Source organism: Capricornis sumatraensis, chromosome 11 (genome assembly GCF_032405125.1).
Source record: "Capricornis sumatraensis isolate serow.1 chromosome 11, serow.2, whole genome shotgun sequence".
Lineage (NCBI taxonomy): Eukaryota > Metazoa > Chordata > Mammalia > Artiodactyla > Bovidae > Capricornis > Capricornis sumatraensis.
Window position 1 is genome coordinate 22,048,609 of NC_091079.1, and position 18,264 is coordinate 22,066,872.

Consider the following 18,264-nt stretch of genomic DNA (forward strand, 5'->3'; position numbering starts at 1 on the left):
GTGCCCTTTTCTCTCGTCCTGTCTCCCGTTGTTGTCCCGGCTATATCCTCCCCCAGGACCGATTCCATACTGGAAAACATTGTTTCTCCGGGGACTGGATTTGTTTTCTCCGCAGGTGACTCTGTCCCCTCCCTGCTCAGAGAACCAAGGGCCCCGGGTGGGCCCGGATGGCGGGTGAGGGCGGGCGGCCCCGGCCCGTGTGACCGGCTCTCGCTCCCTTGCAGATCGCCCAGCCGCTCGATGGGGCACGCCGGCGGCCTACCTCCGTGTGTCACCTGCCCACCTCTCAGCAGCAAGGAACGGAGCTTCAGCACCTCTTCAGTAATGATGATGAAACTGGTATTAACTGAATGGCATTTATGGATTTTTAACTCTAATTCACAGTAAGCCAGAAAGCCATATGTTCAATCCAACCAAAAATCATTCTGTTTTGCTGCGTGTCTCATCCGACTGTGAGAAGTTTCAAGATACCTGTTTGTACAAAGAGGAGTATAAGTGTTACTTGCCGGAGGAGCACAGCTGAAGCAGACAGCGAAGACGTCTTAATTTATCCTTAAAGATATATGATAGAATTATTTATTTAGGTAGAGTAAAGAGATATATATATTTTTTTGGTGGTGATGAAAATGGCTCCGCAGAATGCCGACGCAGAATCTATGCAAGTTCAGGAGCTCCCGGTGCCCCTGCCAGACCTACAGAAGCCGGGGAGGGCGGAGGCGGAGACGCAGGACGAGACCGTCAGTGAGGGCTCCATCGACCGCATCCCCGTGCGCCTGTGGGTGATGCACGGGGCCGTGATGTTCGGCAGGGAGTTCTGTTACGCCATGGAGACGGCGCTGGTCACGCCAGTCCTGTTACAGATCGGTGAGTGCCCCCCGCGTCCCGGGCTGAGCAGTGAACACAGGTGCGGGTAGGCACACGGGCTGACCACGTCCCTGGTCTCCCCTCATGGCAGCCTCCTCTGATGGGCTTTCCTCCTGTGTCGATGGGGGCAGGGTGGCGATCCTCCAGACGTGCACGTGGGGTCAGAGGCCCCGGCCAGGTGGTACTGGGTGTCCGGGTGCCTGTGGCCTTCTGAAGCTCTGACCTGGCACACCCTTGCCTCCCATGAGGTGCCGCTTGCCGAGCCCCGGGCCCCCCCACCCCCCAGTGCAGCCCCCAGTCGTGTCATCTGGCCGAGCCCGTGAGCCCCCACCCCCAGTGCGGCCCCCAACCATGTCATCCTGGCTGAAACTGTGAAGCCCAACCCCACTGCTTTTCCGTGGAGTGAGGTAAATCGCAGGCCAGGTCGGGGGCCAGGCACCTGCTCAGAACAAGGCCTCGCTGTAGAAAACACTGAAGAATTCTGTTTTCTTTATTTTCATCTTGTTATTGACTTAAATAGAAGTTTATTGTGGAAGTTAGCCTGAATGATGGGTATTTCCAGAAATATTGAGATTCTCAGAGAGACACTCTGTCATCCCTTCCACATTACTGCGAGAAATGTCTCAGGCCCTAAAAGAACATGGTCAGAATGTTTAATTTTCCTCATTGTCTAAGAAAGTCTTAAAATCTCTAAGCTCCCAACTTTGTAAGAGATCCGGGTAAGAAGCGTGCTTCATTCTAGAAGTCCACGTGTGCACTGTAAAATATTTTAAATATTTTAAAACTCTGATTTATTTTGGCTCTCCCTGGAATGTGTCTCTCTCTGAACTTGATGGCGTGATTCTTGTTCAGAGAGTACATGCTCAGGCCTGCCGGGCGCCGGCCCCTGCAGGGCGGTGGGCAGGGGCTGGTGCGGGTCCCAGCTCAGCAGGCGCCGCGCCTGCCCACACCGTGGCATCAGGCACGTGACCAAAGGGGCAGGCTGGTCACTCTGCATTTGCATCCCTGTGCTCCCGCGTGCTTTCCCTGTGACACCCCGGGTGTCTGTCTGTCTCATCTTTCATGAGGCTGGAGGGATGGCCCACACCTGGACAAGTCGAGACCCTCTCCTGGGGAGGTCCTGGGGAGCTGAGGACCGTGGGGTTGAACCACGTGGGCTGTGCTCTGTCCTCCATCTGCACGTTGGCCATCCCTGCACTCACCCCGCTCTGCTTCCTCGGGGCCCCCAGGTGCCAGGCCGCTGGGGGCAGATGGAACACCATGTCTGGCAGTCCCACGTGGCCTTGTTCTGGTGCTGGGAGCCAGCGAGTGACCAGCCCAGCAAGAGCCGCTTTGCTGGGAGGAGAGCTGGGCTGAGATGCCGGCCCCTGGAGGACCTGGGAAGACCTCTTGGGGGGAGAGGGTGGGAGTGCGTGGCGAGTCTTGGAGCCCACCTTTGTGGCCAGACCCCGGGCGGGCCGTATGCGGTGGCATGGAAACTTACCAGGCGCGTATTTCGCGCCTCAGATGTGCCGGGGTGTGGGTTCACGGTTGAGGTCATCACGAATGCAGTGTGGCCAGACTCGGGGGGTCAGAGGCAGGTCCCATGTTTACCTTCTATGGTCTCTCACGGTTCTGGCTCTGATATTTGAGGAGCAGGTTGGTAGCAGGAGTGCAGGTTTGGGAGCGTTTCCGTGGTGACGGGTCACGTGTATGGTGGCCCAGCACCCTGGTGCTCACACAGCCCCTTGGCACTTTCACACTGTACAGGTTCTGTGTCTCAGTTTCCACACACCTTACATTTCACTGTGTGGTTCTGAGTGTATACGTATCACACAAGACTTGCAACCATTTCAGATAATCCCGCATTATGTATATTCCAAGTTTTCTATATAATGCCTAGGCTATGCCTTAACTGTAGCTTTTAAAAGTTGCAAGTGTGTCTGTTCCACGTGACCATACACTAGTGATGATGAGAAGCAGGACAGTTGTCATCATAGTTAAACTGTGACGGAACGGCCCAAAGGGGATGGAGGTGACCCTTGTCACTGACCCTGGACACTGCACAGGAGAGCAGGACTCTGGCAGAAGCTGTTTCCATGGGCTGAAGGAGCAGAGCTTAACGAGAGTTGTTCTGAGATGGGCTTAGATAGGAGCCAGACAGTAAGGCCTGATCCTTTTCTCAAGGTTGTACTTGAATTTCACTCTTGGGGCAATGTTCAGTTCAGTCACTCAGTCATGTCCGACTCTTTGTGACCCCCATTGACTGCAGCACGCGAGGCTTCCCTGTCCATCACCAACTCCTGGAGCTTGCTCAAACCATCCAACCATCTCATCCTCTGTTATCCCCTTCTCCTCCCACCTTCGATCTTTCCCAGCATCAAGGTCTTTTCAAATGAGTCAGTTCTTTGCATAAAGTGGCCAAAGTATTGGAGTTTCAGTTTTAGCATCAGTCCTTCCAATGAACATTCAGAACTGATTTCCTTTAGGATGTACTGGTTGGATCTCCTTGTTGTCCAAGGGACTCTCAAGAGTCTTCTCCAACACTACAGTTAAAAGCATCAATTCTTCAGCGCTCAGCTTTCTCATAGTCCAACTCTCACATCCATACATGACTACTGGAAAAACCATAGACGGACCTAGGGGCAATGTAGTGGTCAGAGTGGTCTGTCACACCCAGAAATGCAATGTTTATTATTGGATTTTGTATATTAATAATTATTAAAGCTGAAACGGGAATTTCCCTGGTGATCCAATGGCTAAGACTCCAAGCTCCCAATGCCGGGGGCCTAGGGTTCGATGCCTGGCCAGGGAGCTAGATCTCACATCCCTCAACCGGAGTTTAAATGCTGCAACTAAAGATCTGGCATGGCACAATGAAAACTGAAGATCCTGCATGCTGCAACTAAGACCCAGCACAGCCAAATACATCCATACATATGTGTGTGTGTATATATGTTGTGTGTACATGTGTTGCATATGTACACATGTGTGTTGTATATGTATGTGTGTGAATGTGTTGTGTGTGTGAATGTGTATGCGTACATGTGTGTTATGTGTAAATGTGTGTTGTATGTCTATGCGTCTGTAGATGTGTGTATGTACGTGTGTGGTATATGTATTGCTGCTGCTGCTAAGTCGCTTCAGTCGTGTCTGACTCTGTGCGACCCCATAGACGGCAGCCCACCAGGCTCCCCTGTCCTTGGGATTCTCCAGGCAAGAACACTGGAGTGGGTTGCCATTGCCTTCTCCAATGCATGAAAGTGGACAGTGAAAGCGAAGTCTCTCAGTTGTGTCTGACTCTTAGCGACCCCATGGACTGCAGCCTACCGGGCTCCTCCAGCCATGGGATTTTCCAGGCAAGAGTACTGGAGTGGGGGTGGTATATGTACATGTGTGTATATGTGTGTATGTGTGTGTGTGTTGTATATGTACGTGTGTTGTATATGTACGTGTGTGTATGTGTTGTATATGTCCGTGTGTTGTATATGTACATATGTGTATATGTGTGTGTTGTATATGTACGTGTGTGTGTGTGTCTGTAGCTGAAGCTGTTGTCTCACTGTGGACACTTGGATCCCACCTGATAGATGTCTGCAGGTGTAAGCACCACCACAGCGCCCCCATCGTCCCAGGAGGCCCCCTGGTGGCCCGTCGCATCAGTGCTCCTCCGTGGCAGGGGTCGCCTCTGTCATGGTCCTGCCCTGTCTGAAGTTTGTACGAGTAGAATCACGCAGTAGGTGGTCTGGTTTCTGCCGTGCTTTGGCAGTTGGTTCGTCCATCCTGCTGCACTAAGTGGTCCACTGAGTGGACACACCCCCTTTCCCCTGCTCGTTCACCAGCTCAGAGCGTCTGCGTCGTTTCCATCTGGGGGCTGTTTTAAATAGAGCTGCTCTGAGTCTGCTTCGTTTCCCACAAGTGGAGACCTAGGAGTGGGGCGGCTGGTCCCACGTAAGCGCAGGTTCGCTTTACAGGCAGAGCCCATTCCAACCATTCCCCACGTCCTTGAGAACACTTGCATTCCTCTGACAAATAGCGATGTTAACCATCTATTCCTGTGCCTGTTGGGCATTCGTGTATCTTAGGTGGAGTGCGTGCTCAGATTTTTTTGCTGATATTTCAGTCAGGTGGTTTGTCTCATTAATGAGTGGTGAAGGTTCTTTATTAAGAAGTCCTTTATCAGATGTGTCTGCCCGGGGGCATCCAGTTCTGTCCTGGGGTGATGGACTTGCTCATCACTTGTGTGGTGAGCCCATCACAGGGCCGGGCTCTCACGGCCAGCTTGTTCGTGTGCTCCCCACCCGGGAGACTCCAAGGAGCCACCCGAAGTGCCGTCTTCCCATCACCATTCTGCGCAGTCTCCCCCATCCCCCACCCCTACCCCCCGGGCCCAGAGCAGTTTCAGACGCTCACCAGTGCTCCAGGCCCAGGGGATGCTCAGTGACCATTTGTGGGAGGAAAGAATGGGTGACGCAGCTTAGACGCCCGATGTGTCCGTGTACCTTCTTCAAAGCCCAGCTCCTGGTTTCCTGCCTTCCAGAGTCTGTCCCCGACGGCTGGCCCCCACCCGGGCTCTTGGGGCCTCTGGACCCATTGATGCACGCGACACAGAAGGCCCATGGGATTCCCCAGGGAGCCAGTCAGCGCTCACCCCAGCGGAACCACGTGCATTGCCTCTCATTCAAGTCACACGTGTTTGCTCTGGGAATGACCGGGCCTGTCTCCAGTGGAGATGAGGTCACAGGTAAATACTGTGGACGCAGCGCTGGTCACTCTCCCACCAGCAGGCTTTTTTCTGGTGGCAGCGTGAGGAAGCAGAGGCTGGGAGGGCTGGCCCGCCTGTCTTGGGGGAGCCCACCAGGGGCACATGGGCTGTGTTTAAACCTTGAAGCATCTGGCCTGAGTTTCAGCTTCAGCATCCCGGCCTTTCTGGTTTGGTCCGATGGCCATCCATGAACAGAGCTCGTTGCTACGTCTGCAGGGGGCTCAGATCCCCAGCCCTCTGCCTGGCCCCTCACCTGATATCGTGCATCTGCTGTGTTGAGGACCTGGGGAACAATGGCTGGAAGGCGGAGTGCCCTCCCCACCACGGCCACGGCCTGAGCTTACACATGGGCCCAGGAAGTTGAGTCTAACCTAAATACTGATCCCAGCCATCAGTTCTCAAAGTACCTTGTCACCCCCACCGCCCCGAGGGTGGGTGCGGGCTGAGGGCTGCCCAGGCCGCGGGAACCTGGGAAGAGGTGGTGGTTTCTAAGCCAGGCATGTGCTCCTCAAGCTCCACACCTGCCTGGCATGGCCGCCGGCCTGCGGGAGGAGCTAATTCCAGAGACACCTGCAATTATGAGGAGAGTTATTCCAGCCAAATAGAAAATACAGATTCTACAAAAGCCACTGCCCTTCGGCATGCCGCAAAATTACCATGTCAGTCCTCGATGGGCGGCCGCGGGTTGGGACGCCCGCCACTGGGGAGTACCGTGCAGTGAGGGCGTGGGGGACGTGCCCAGAAGCAGGTGGAGGGAGCCTGCTGGCAGGGGAGGTGAGCTCTGGCCCCGCTCTGAGGGGCCCCGCACCCAAGCTGTTAGGGTCTTGGTGGTCAGAACTCAGACCCTGTGGTGCCTTGTTCACTCCCGTCCACCTCCCCGAGGAAGGGCTCGGCTTCTCGGGGGGAAGGTTACCACTCCTGCTGTGGTCTGGAAGGCAGCTAGGCCTGGCCTGTTGCATTCCTGGGTTTGGGGAACTGAACTATAATTCCAGCACTTGCTTTGGTCTGTCTCTTAAATTCGGCTTGTCGCGTGAGCTGACTTGTCGATAGTCGTCCTAGCTATCACTCTCAGCTGTGCGTTCTTGTGTTTCGTTCACACGAGCTCGCGTCTTGGGGCTTTGGTGTTTGGTTACACGTTGTCTCCTGTGATCCTCAGCTAGTGGCACGTGTGTTGACAGATAGCCTTGGCAGGGCTTGTCTGATTCCAGCTCTGGGGTGATGGAGCCGTTCTGTTTTCATATCTTTTCATGAAGGGGGTTAGAGGACAGGGTCTCTGCCCATCCTCTCCTCCCTCCTCTCTCTGATCCTGGACCCGCTGACCCTGGTGGCTGCTTGGCCACCTGCCCTGTGGGGGGTGTAATAGGAAGTCAAATCACCACGCTGTTTTTGTACAGAGGTGAATAACTTTGGAAAGTGCAGTTTGAATCGCACCTCTGTGAGCCATCTCTGTGTGTTTGCTGGCCCAGGTGCCCCCGCCATCAAGGACACTGCAAGTGCTCGCCCACGGGGGTCCGCCGCAGGGAGGCCTTGCCTGGCCAGGCCGGTACCTGCAGTGAGAGCTCCTGACTCCACGTGAGCACATCTTTGTGCTGGCGCCTCTAGACCAGCAGCAGAGTCATCCCTCAGCGCTGGAAGGGCAACACTGAGCCAGCAGGCCTTGGGGACAGCGGCAGGGGGCTGGCAGGTGTGGCCGGGACAGCCGCCCCTCCTGGTCCCTCTGGCTGGGCCGCAGAGGGGCAGAAGGGCGGTGCGGGCGGGTGGCGCCCACCCCTTTGAAAAGATGCGGGGCAGCAGTCCTGAGACAGCGGCTCCGCGAGCTCAGGAAGAACATGGTACCGAGCTGGGGCAGCCACTGGTTCTCTGCTCTCCTTTGCAGGAGAAGGGCCTTTAAAAACTGGGCCTCTGCTTTCTTGGCCCAAAGCACTTTCCCCAGGTTCAGGATTCAGAGGTCAGGGAAGTGAGACTTCCGTCCGTCTCCTGTCCTCAGCACCTGGTTCTGTCCCTGGAGGAGCAGGTTTCATGAGTCTCCTTCTGGACGTCTCCCACATGTGTGACATGTGAGACACACTGTCCCCACTAGCAGCAGAGAGCGTCATAGACAGACGAGAACCCAGGTCCAGGTCAGGGCAGAAAGCCCGTTGGTTTATCCAGGCTCTTGCTGCGTCCTCCTGGTGAGCCTGCCGACCTTGGTTCCGACCTTGGGGCTGGCCCAGGTGCCTTCAGCCTCACCATCACCCCCCCGTCCCGTCTAAGAGGCTCCATCTCCTAGATCCCCACACCGTTAGTCAAGCGCCTCAGCTTCTGGAGGGGCCCTTTAAAGACACGTACCTTTTTAGGCTTCAGGCTCAGAGTGAAATCGCTCAGTTGCGTCTGACTCTGCTAACCCATGGACTGTAGCCTACCAGGCTCCTCCGTCCATGGAATTTTCCAGGCAAGAGTACTGGAGTGGGTTGCCATTTCCTTCTCCAGGGGATCTTTCCTACCAGGGATCGAACCTGGGTCCTCCCGCATTGTAAGCACATGCTTTACCGTCTGAGCCAAGGGAAGAGTAGCAGCTAAAAATTGTTGCTCTGTTAGTGCCAAGTGGGGTTCTGACAAGTAAGACCCACAAGCTTGCAGCCAAACAGAGGGTGAGAATGTGACGTGTTGGGACAAGGGGCCCACGGGCCCCACTAGGCGTAGCAGCATCCGTGCCTGCCTCCTGCAGGGCCAGTGGTCTGGGGGCTGAGAAGAGGCTGCCCAGGAACTTCTGCAGACCAACTCCTGGTGCGAGCCTGGCACTGCAGGTAGGTGCCCACGGTTTGCACGCCATGTGTGTGTATGCGCGCAGGCATGTATATGTGTGCCCACGTGTGTGATGTGTGCACGTGCTGTGTGTACACTCAGGTGCACCCGACGAGCCTGGCCTCAGAGTCAGGGTCAAGTGGGAATGAGGGGTCCCTGTCAGAGGAGAGTCTGGGAGTAGCCTGCCCAGAGCCAGAGCAGCCCCCCACGAAGCTCCAGAGTCCTCCTGGACGGACACAGTCTGGCCCCACAGAGCTTCCCCCTTGGGAAGGGGCATCTCCCCCCTGCCCCCCACTGGTTCCTTCTTCATTCTCGAAACATCCTTGAAGGAAAAGGAAAGTCCTAGAAGGGTGTCCTGTGGCCTCTCTGCTGACAGATGCATTTCTCTCCTGATGGAAGTTGTGGGGGGGGCGGGGCTGTGCTGTCCCGGAGTGACCAAGTGCTTCGTACATTTATGTATGGGGAAGCTTAGGTTTAATCTTGTCTGTCTCATTCAGGAGGAGTGAAACTGTGTTCATTTTGTGTATGTCTGTCTCTCTTTTTTTAAAAAGCACTCTTCCCACTTTCAGTCCTAACAATGTGAGTCAGAATTCCGAGGATGTGATGTGTCAGAACTGGAGCCTCACCTTGTCTTTCTGTGGGAAAAACCTGCCCTTTAGCAGCCGGCCTTAAAGAAAACACGGAAGCTCGAGGTACCGTAAGTGCCAGTCACTGTCCTCCACTCCCTGGATCGTGGAGAGAAGCGGACAGTGAGGCCGGCACCTGCGGAGCAGCGTGGGGCCGTGACCCGGTGGCCCCCAGCTGCACCCCCTGTAATCCAGCCCCCCTGCCCCCAGGACTCAGTGCCTGTCTCTAAAGCCGTGTGCCTTCTGGTGCCACCGACTCAGGCTAGCGCTTGACATCCATCGGGCAGCGCCCGGAAGCACACACACCTTTGGTGAGAATTGAGCGCTGTGGGCTCATGCTGTATCCAAAGTGAGGAGCGCACCATGCTGAGTGCCTGCGTGCTGGATGGACTCGAGAGCAGTCGTGCCTTGGAGCACACAAGCGTGCCCTGTACCCTTCTCGAGCGAGTGTGGATGTTGCCCGCAGGTGGCCGGTCATGAGTTACCTTTAGCGTCAGGCCTCCAACGTGGCCCTCCCAGCAGCTGCTTTTCACACCTCGTGCTTCCCCAGCTCAGATGCGCTTCCTAGAAATTCCCTTTGTGTATAGTGACCCTCGGGCCTTCTGCAGGGGGCGCTCCTGGTTGGTTTCCCTGTTTTGTCAAAGAGCTGCCAGCTCGATGCCCTGTCTCCTTTGTGCCACCGAGTTCCTAAGGTGCCCCTGTCTGGTTCTTGCGGGTCACCCGGCACTGTTGGCACAAAGCTGCGTCACCGAAAGAGGGACAGCTGAAGGAGGCCGGGAAGAGGGGCAAGTGGTGGAGGCTGGAGTGGTGGTTCTGGGGACCCGCGTGGGGAGGACACCCCACCCAGCCTGTGTCACTGCGCTGGCTGCCGAGACGGCGCCCACAGGCCCTCCAGCCCCTGGGCGGGGGGCTTTCAGGCTGGCTGCCCGCTGCTCTTCAGTGCGTGGGGATCTCTCCCTTTGTGGGGCTTCGGTCCTGGGCTGAGGTTAGCCCAGAGCATGTGAGCTTAAATTCTGCCTTGGTGCTTCGGTCGTTCTTCAGCAGCGAAAACCCCACCAGGCTTGGCCATCCTCCTCCGGTGGTAGAGCGGTCTTTGTGTTGCTTCTGATCTGACAGTTGTTTTCGCATCTGTGAAAGCTGATGCTGTGCAGACCTGGAGAATTTTATCAGCCGCTCTCAAGATGGGTTTCCCTGGGACCTGTCCGCCCTGTCTGGGCTTATACTTGGTCTGCAGGCCCGGAGGGCAGGGTCCCCCGGTGTTGGGGGAGGGGTCCCCAGGCTGCCCCGGGTTGGGACGCAGACCCAGGAAGAGAGCACTGGGCTCCAGGCCCTCATCCACCCCCATCCCAGAGCGCCGTCGGGGGAGGGGCAGCCGTGCCCGCAGGGCTTAGGCACAGAGGAGGATGGTAAGTGGATGAGATGGGCCTTCACAGGCGTCTGTACGAGTGAAACAGTCCAGACACGGAAGGACAAGCGCTGTGATTGCACCTCTGCTCGGGACCCAGGAGGGGGATGTGGGGGCTGAGGGAGGGGCCCGGGAGGGCTTTAAGGGGGACGGAGTTTCCGTTTCACAGGTGAAGGTCCTGTGGGGACAGCAGGGGACATGTACCTGAAGTCACTAAACCAAACTCCTCAAAGCGGTCAGAGAGGCAGCTTTCACACGATGGATATCTTACCCCCCCTTTTTAAATGTGGAAAAAAATTGGACGGGCCGTTCTATCTGGCTGAAAACTGGATTTCCTGCTGACGAGAGTCTGAGGAAGCCTGAAGGGTGACACATGGCCCGAGCTGGGAGGTGGCAGAGGGCCCACACTCGCCCACGGAGGGGAGGTCCAGACACGCGCATGTCCGTGCCTGGGGGGCCCTGACGTGACACCCACCCGGGCCAGGGGACCCTTGCGGTCCCCTCAGAGCCCAAGCAGCATGCTGGAAGGACAGGCAGGAGTCCGTCAGAATCTCCTGGAGTTTGATGAATTAATTGAAGAACTGTGGTGCAGGGCTGTTTTGTTTGGGTTGGGAAGTCTGGATTTCCTCGTGTTTCAGATCATTGTATTTTAGAGACAATGCAATGTCAGCCGCAGTCGCTTTTCCCAAGGAATTCCATGCCTGTTTTTCTTTCATCAAACGCTTATTGAGCACCTACCCGCCAGGTGCCGGGCGTTGTGCCAGGTCCCCGGGCGGGGTGAGCAGCCAAGGCTTCTGCTTCAATGGGGCCATGCACATGCAGGGACTGAGCATGTGGGGGTCTCTGTGGGGTGACGGGCACCTGCGCTCCAGGGACCGAAGGGTCCCAGGTCCAGGGAGGCCTGGAGGGGGTCACCGGTCCCGCACACCAGCTCTGAGCTCGCGGAGCCTGGGCTCAAGGCTGTGGTTTATGGTTTGGAGAAGGAAGGGCAGTCGGAATACAGGCCACTGCCCTCTCCGTTGAAGGTGAGCGTGGGGATGGCAGAAACAGGACAGGAGGCGACAGCTGGGCCCAGAGAGGAGGGGGTGGGGAGGTTCATGGGGGAGGTGGCCTGGCCTCCTGGTTGCCGAATGCACAGGGGTCAGGAGTGAAGGTGAGTCATTGCCACATTCCAGCCTGCGGCGTGGCAGGGAGAGGCAGAGGGAAGTGTGGCCTGCTGGGGGAACCGTGACTAAGTCTGAATGGCACAAGCTTGGTGCAAGTCCTGTTTGGGAAGCTCTGGCTCCTGGCGGGCCAGATCATAGGAGGCCTTAGAAGCCACTCCTCGGAGGTGATTTCCAGAGAAATCTGAGTGATTCTGTCCTTTGCCAATATTGCACACGTGACCCTTAGTTAAAGCAAGAATGGAGCAATTATGTTGCATTAGGTAAGTAATCTTAGAGACAATTTAAAATATATGGGAGGATGTGCGTAGGTTACGTAGGTTACGTGCAGATACCTACCGTCTGTATCAGGGACTTGAGCACCTGTGAGAAAGCTCAGGGAGGGTTCTGGGGCCAGCCTTCTGTGGACACTGAGGGGTGAGTGTACACTTGGGTGAAAGGACAGAAAATGCTGTCAGTTATTCCTGCAGAAAGTGATCATGTCATTTTGTAATGAAAGCCAGAAAGAAGTCAAATAAACTTTAGCAGAGCATTACAAGTATGTGTTGGAATGATAAGGAACCGGGTAACACAGAGCCGGGGTTTGGGGTGATCTGTCTTCCGTGGGTCCCTTCTCAGGAGAGCCTAGCCCACGGGCCTCCTGCTGCTTGTCAAAGCAGAGCTCTCCAGGGAATCACTCTAAATGTTAAGTTTTTCTCTTAAGCTTGCAACAAGATTGTAATCACAGAGAGGAATTTTTTTAATGGTAAATTTTGGAACAAACACTCTCTTTGCTGTTAAAAGCAGTCAGTGTAGAGTGTGTCCACCAGCAAGACATGTCCCTGATGGTAGTAATTTTGTCATTAAAAAGCCAACTATTTGAATCCCATGCAAAATGCATACATGTATAAATGACGGAAATGGTGTGTGGATAGGGTTTGTCTTCGGGTGCAGCGTAAGTAGTTTTCCCCATTGAACTGGAGAGACCGCATGAGTGTGTCTTATAGCTTGTAAGCTTCAGGGAAGCATCACAGAAAGAAACATGAAGGAACTGCCAGCCCTCGTGAGGACATGGGAATGGTTGTGTTAGTACTTTATCTGCAAACCTGGAAAAGCGGTTCCCACCCAGGAGATGTAGCTCACACTGCAAAACTGGGCAGAAACTGAAAGCCTGAGTCTTGCTCCGAGGCTATGAGGCTGGACGCCTCCCTGCTGGGCTGTTGACCGCAGCTGGAAGAGCCCTGCCCTGGGCAGGAGAGATGGAGGTAACTGGCACAGGCTCGGCTCAGGGTTGGGGGGTGGGGGGAGGTGACACCGATTCTAGCGAGTGTCAGGCTTTATCAGTTTCAACCAAGTTACGTGTCCTCAAATTCCCTCTGGATGTTCACGCGTGTCCCTTTCGCTGTCGTTTATTACCGGCATGGTCAGCGGGCATCTCTGCCTGCTCTGATCGATGCCGGGGCATCTCCGTGTGGCCCCCAAGCTCTGCCTCGGCCGAGACCCCGACCCTGAGCACCTCCCTTCCCTCCGCCCCTGGGGCTCTGCTGCCCAGAGCGCTCCACTGCAGGCCCGGCTGGAGCCCTGGGTCCCCATGTCCTCCCTGCAGTCTCTCAGACTGTGAAACTCCTTTCCTTCACCTTTGTCGTGCTAGAGTGTGACTGAAAAGCGGGAGTTAACCAGAGCCAGACAGGAAACGCAGCCCATGTAGACAGAGCCGCTGCCTGGGGAGCGCTTCCCCAGGCGCCCGCCCCTGTAATCGGACACTCATGGCAGATACACGGGGCCTCATGTGCAGCTCATTCATTTTAATCGTTTCACTGAAATGAAGAGCCAGGGTATACGTCTCATGCTGTGGATTTCTCCGTGTGGGGTGGTGGCCAGCGGCATGGCCCCCGAGGGTCAGGCCCAGCCTCGCCTTGGGTCTGGTGAGCAGAGCACAGGGGTGCAGGTCACTGGCATCGCTGGAGGTGGGCCCCCACCCCTTTCGGGGGCCCTGTAGCCCCGTCCTCAGGGAGAGCCGGCCAGCACAAGCAGAGCTCACTCCTTTAACCCCAAGCTCCAAGGTCAGCATGCAGGGCGGCCCCTGCACGCGGGCTTGGAAGCCCCAAGAGCCAGCTGCTGGGAGGAAGGCTCACCGCGGAGCCTGGCGTAGGGGCCAGGCCAGGCTGCCGCCTTCCCCCATTGCGGCTCTGGGCCCTGCCATGCTGCAGGCAGAGTGTGGTGAGACCATGGCTGTGGCCTGTGGGGGAGACCGTGCCGAAGGCAAGCAGTCTAGGACCAGGGTCGGACAGAGCGGCACGCTGCCTGACCACCAAGGCAGGCAGCATGGAGGGAGGCGAGGCTGGGCACAAAAGCTCGGTGTCAAACAGGCCGTGAGCGAGGCTCCCGGGCTGCTCCAGGTGCCTGGCCGTCTCCTCTCAGCCCTGGACAGGTCTGTTCTGCACTCTGGGAGTTGGGGCTCAGAGAGGGAGGTGACCTGCCCAGGGCTCCATGGCCAGAAAGCGTAGAATCAGGGTTTGAGCCTCTCCTTTTCTTCCGGCTGGGCCAGACCGGAGGCTGCCGTGAACTAGGAGAGAGCTAGGTGTTCCCTGCTCTTAGAAACGAGATGTGTGGACCCTGTGGTAACCATGCCAGCAGCAGCTGGTCCAGCGACCTGATCCTCCCACCAGCCTGGAGATGGCGTTACCGTGCAGATTCTTGCAGGGGAGGCAGCCCCCGGCGGCCCTGCCAGCTGTGCTGGCTGCAGCTGTGAGAAAGGGAATCCTGGTCAGCGGGTTTCAAACGTGCTCAAGATCTCTCTTGGTTAAGGTGGTGCAACCTTTCGTATGAATTCCACTTGTAAAGTTTCCGGACGGCCTGCTAGTTTTCCTGCCATCGTGTTTTCAGGAGGCAGACTGCAAAGGCCCTGCTGGCTGCAGCCCGGGGTGTGCCTGAGCTGGCTCCCAAACTTCCATGACTCCCCAGGGCCCTTGGCTGAGAACATCCACTATTTAAAAGTTAATTACACGCTTACAGTCAAATTGTGTTGACAGGAAGCTAGCACACACGCGTGCCTTCCTGCCTACTCGTCTGCACTTCACTGTCCTCGGCCCTTGGGCGATCCCGGCGCCTTGTGTCTGAGCTCCTGGTTCATTGACATCATGTAGGTGTTGTGACGTTGGCCGAGGCAGTGGAAGTCCGCTGGCGCCCCCAGGAGTCCCCATGCCCCTGGAAGCCCCACTTGTTGTTAAAACCAAAGCACTGTGAATCCCAGGAAATAGGGTGGTGCCTGGGGTCCCTCCCCACTGCAGATCGCGGACTCTCGGGGCTGGGAGAGACCTTGGCTGCCAGCACGTCCAGGCCTCCTATAGGCACCAGCCTGAGTCGGGCCCGAGTGGCCACCATGAGGCTCAGGGCAAACTTGATGCCCCCACCATGACCTGGGCACCGCAGCCTGGTGCAGCATCTGTGTCAGAGCCGGGATGCCGGGCTGTGGAGAGCGGCCAGTGCACCTGTCTGCGGGGAGCCACGCTCCTGGGAGCTGCCCGGAGGAGAGGCCCCTGCAGCCGGGCCCCAAGGACCCTGGAGGGGTGCCCACTGGCTTCCCAGAGGCCAGTGTCCAGTCCTGTCCGGCCAGGAGCACCCTGCTGGGCTGTGGAGGCCTCTCCTGGTCCACCAGAGGACCAGTGCCCCTGCGGAGTATTGGGCAACCCCCGTGTGGGGCTGCCAGTCCATTCCTGGAGAACCAGGCCCGGCCTCAGGGCCGACACGAGGGGCTGGAGGAGGTTTATTTTTACCAGAAGGGTTTATTTTGACCGTTCAGAACGTTCTGCTGCTTAAGTAATGGTGCCTTCAGTAAGTCTGAATCGTGCCGTTGCCGAGCAGTCACCTCCCTCCAGAACAGCTCCTTCTATAACCACGGTCCCCCCGCAGGGAGCACGTCCCCCCAAGCTGGACAGAAGTGGCCACGCTACACGGCTCTCCCCTGGCACTGATGCGACTGGCCCTGCGTGGCCTGGGCTCTCGGCCCTGCGCCTTGCACCTTCAGGTGCCTGTCCCGGCGCTTCTACTCTGATGAGGGGCGTCTCATTCAGTTCTGGGCTCCCAGGAACCAGCCCGTCGCACCTGGAGACACCAGGGCTTGCCATCCCAAGGGGGAGGCCCCCGAAGAGACTCCGGAGCGAGTCTTCCTCCTTCGTTGTCCTCTTTCTCCCTGCCTCCCTGGGGCTCTAGAAGCTTCCTTGCAGCTCTGTGGTCCTCCCTCCAGCTGGAGGAGGTGTTGCCTGCTGCCCGGTGCGGACCCTCCCGGCTTGGGGGTCCCGGCGGGGGGCCCTTTCCCCAGGACCCGGCCTCCAGTCCATGCCCGGGGTCTCGCGTGTGTGTTGCTCTTTCGCACCTGTACGCCTCCCCGGGCCCACGTGGTGACGGCTCCCCACGGGGCTGGCAGATCCTTCCGAGGTCACCCCAGGCTGCTGAGCAGTTCCCACGGAGAGCTGGTTCTCATGGCTCTGGTGTTATCATGAAGTTTTTGTCTGACAATACAAGCGTATCTTGATGAGGAAGGCTTTGTCTATTGAGAGAAAGAATGAAGTTCCTATTCCCATTTCAGATCTTTTGTTAAACAATTTATAGGCCACTTTCCCGGTACCCTGGTCCCCTCCCCCAAGAAGGACCAGTTTATCAAAAAAGCAGTTGTGTTGAATGGGAGGCCGCGCGTGACTGAGCGTGGCCGCAGTCGCCCGTGACCTCACTCAGCCCTCGGCGAGCCACGACGCCCCCGGCGTTTCCTGTGAACCGGCAGTCTTCCTGGTCCCACCATTGTTGTTCGCTTTTGCCTGGAAGAAAACAAAAATTATTTACTGCACACCGGTGCTGTGTGTGTTTAGAGCCTTGCTGGGAAATGCCATGTCCGGCTGTCCCAGCGGCAGCCGCGCCGGGGACAGATGGGGGCTGGCCCAGGGCTGTGTTCTCAGGCTCGTCGCTGCCTCAGGGATGTGATGGGACGCGTTCATCTTTGTTGCCCCAATGTTTAAACGAAGACATGTCCCTGCTGTGGTCAGCTCTGGGTGCATCCTGCCCTCCCCAACCCGACTCAGCTGCTGGGGACTCGTACCCCCTCTGTGACTTTCAGGAGAATCGGGGACAAAGCCGGGAGACGGAACCCACCAACGGTCCAGGCGGCCCCCTGGGCTCTGCAGCCTGACCAGCTCCTGGCCCAGCCACCTCTGCACAGAGGCCTCCCTGGGGTTGGCCTGGGGGTCCCGTGCAGGGTGGGGAGGAGCGGGTGTTTGGGGAAAGGGTCCTGGTGCTCAGCGTTGAGCCAGGGCAGCCGGCACGTGTGCCGACACGCTCTGCCCTCGTGGGGCTTTGGCCAAGCCTGCTGAATGCGGGCTGGCTGGGCTGGCAGGCAGGCGGCCTGGTGACCTGCGAGGGGGTTTTGGGGGAGCCAAAGGGGGGATCCAGGCTGCCATGGGTGGAGGGGGACGGTGGGGAGGGAGGTGACAGTGACAGCCTCGCCAGAGGGGATGCAGGCAGGCGCCGCAGGAGGGCCGCAAGGTGGTACTGGCGGAGGCGGAGCCACGACTCCGGGGTGGTCTCGCCCGGCCCCGTGGGTCATGGGCCGGCAGGCCCCGCTCAGGCCCCAGGAACCCGCCGACCAGCCGGGCCGTGTGCACCCGCGGCCACTCCTGCAGGGCCAGGGCTCCGGGCAGCTGATGCCGCGTGGCGGCGGTTTCCCTGGGCGAGCAGGACTCGGGTTTGGGGTGAATTGCTGAGCAGCACCCAGCTTGACAAGCTTCCCGAGATTCGCTTTCAGTTGCATGACCCCTTTCAGAAAGGGTTGACAGAACTCCCCAGGTCACATCTCTGAAGCCCCACAGCCCTGTGCTGTCCCAAAGCCCCACGTCTGAGGGGACGGACGCGCCCACATGGAGAACACGGGTCCCCGAGAGCCCTGCTCCCAAAGACTGCCTTGTGCAGACTTCACACCGAGCACAGCTCGCCACAGAGGCGTTGACCCAGAGTCCTGCACGCAGCAGAAATACCCGTGAGGGACAAAAGGAGGAGAACTGTGGTCAGCTGTCATCAGCAGACCTCTAGGGAATGCTGAAGAAGCTGAAGGCAGTTCTTCAAGCCAAAGGGAAGTGATACCCCGTGACCCTGGGATCCCGAGGAGGAAGGAAGGAAGGGTATGGGGATGGTAAGACGGGCAGGTAAGAAGAAAGACACGTTCGTCTTGGTTTCTTTAGAATGAGCGATTGTTCAGAGCTCCCTGCACACCAGGGTTTATCAAGTCTGCAGACGTTAACGTATGTGCCGCTTTAGCAGAGACGGACCTGGGGTGGATGGGCACAGACAGGTGCCGGGGTCTCACCAGACGGGCACAGTCTCCACTTGGGCTGAAGGTAAATACAGTAGCCTCTAAAGCTGCTGCTGCTGCTAACTCCCTTCAATCGTGTCCGACTCTGTGCGATCCCATGGATGGCAGCCCACCAGGCTCACCTGTCCCTGGGATTCTCCAGGCAAGAACACTGGAGTGGGTTGCCATTTCCTTCCCCAATGCATGAAAGTGAAAAGTGAAAGTGAAGTTGCTCAGTGGTGTCCAACCCTCAGCGACCCCATAGACTGCAGCCCACCAGGCTCCTCTGTCCATGGGATTTTCCAGGCAAGAGTACTGGAGTGGGATGCCATTGCCTTCTCTGAGTCTCTAGAGCAGCCACT

General features: G+C 57.4%; 1 protein-coding gene across 2 annotated transcripts in view; it reads left to right on the forward strand.

The window, feature by feature from the left end:
- The first annotated feature begins 289 nt into the window (after nucleotides 1–289).
- Nucleotides 290–18,264, forward strand: part of SLC45A4 (solute carrier family 45 member 4) — a 30,168-nt gene continuing 12,193 nt past the window's right edge. For both annotated transcript variants that reach the window (XM_068983675.1, XM_068983676.1), the window contains exon 1: nucleotides 290–864. In XM_068983675.1, coding sequence (XP_068839776.1) covers nucleotides 621–864 — 244 coding nt within the window. In that variant the 5' untranslated portion in view covers nucleotides 290–620. The remainder of the gene's footprint in view (nucleotides 865–18,264) is intronic.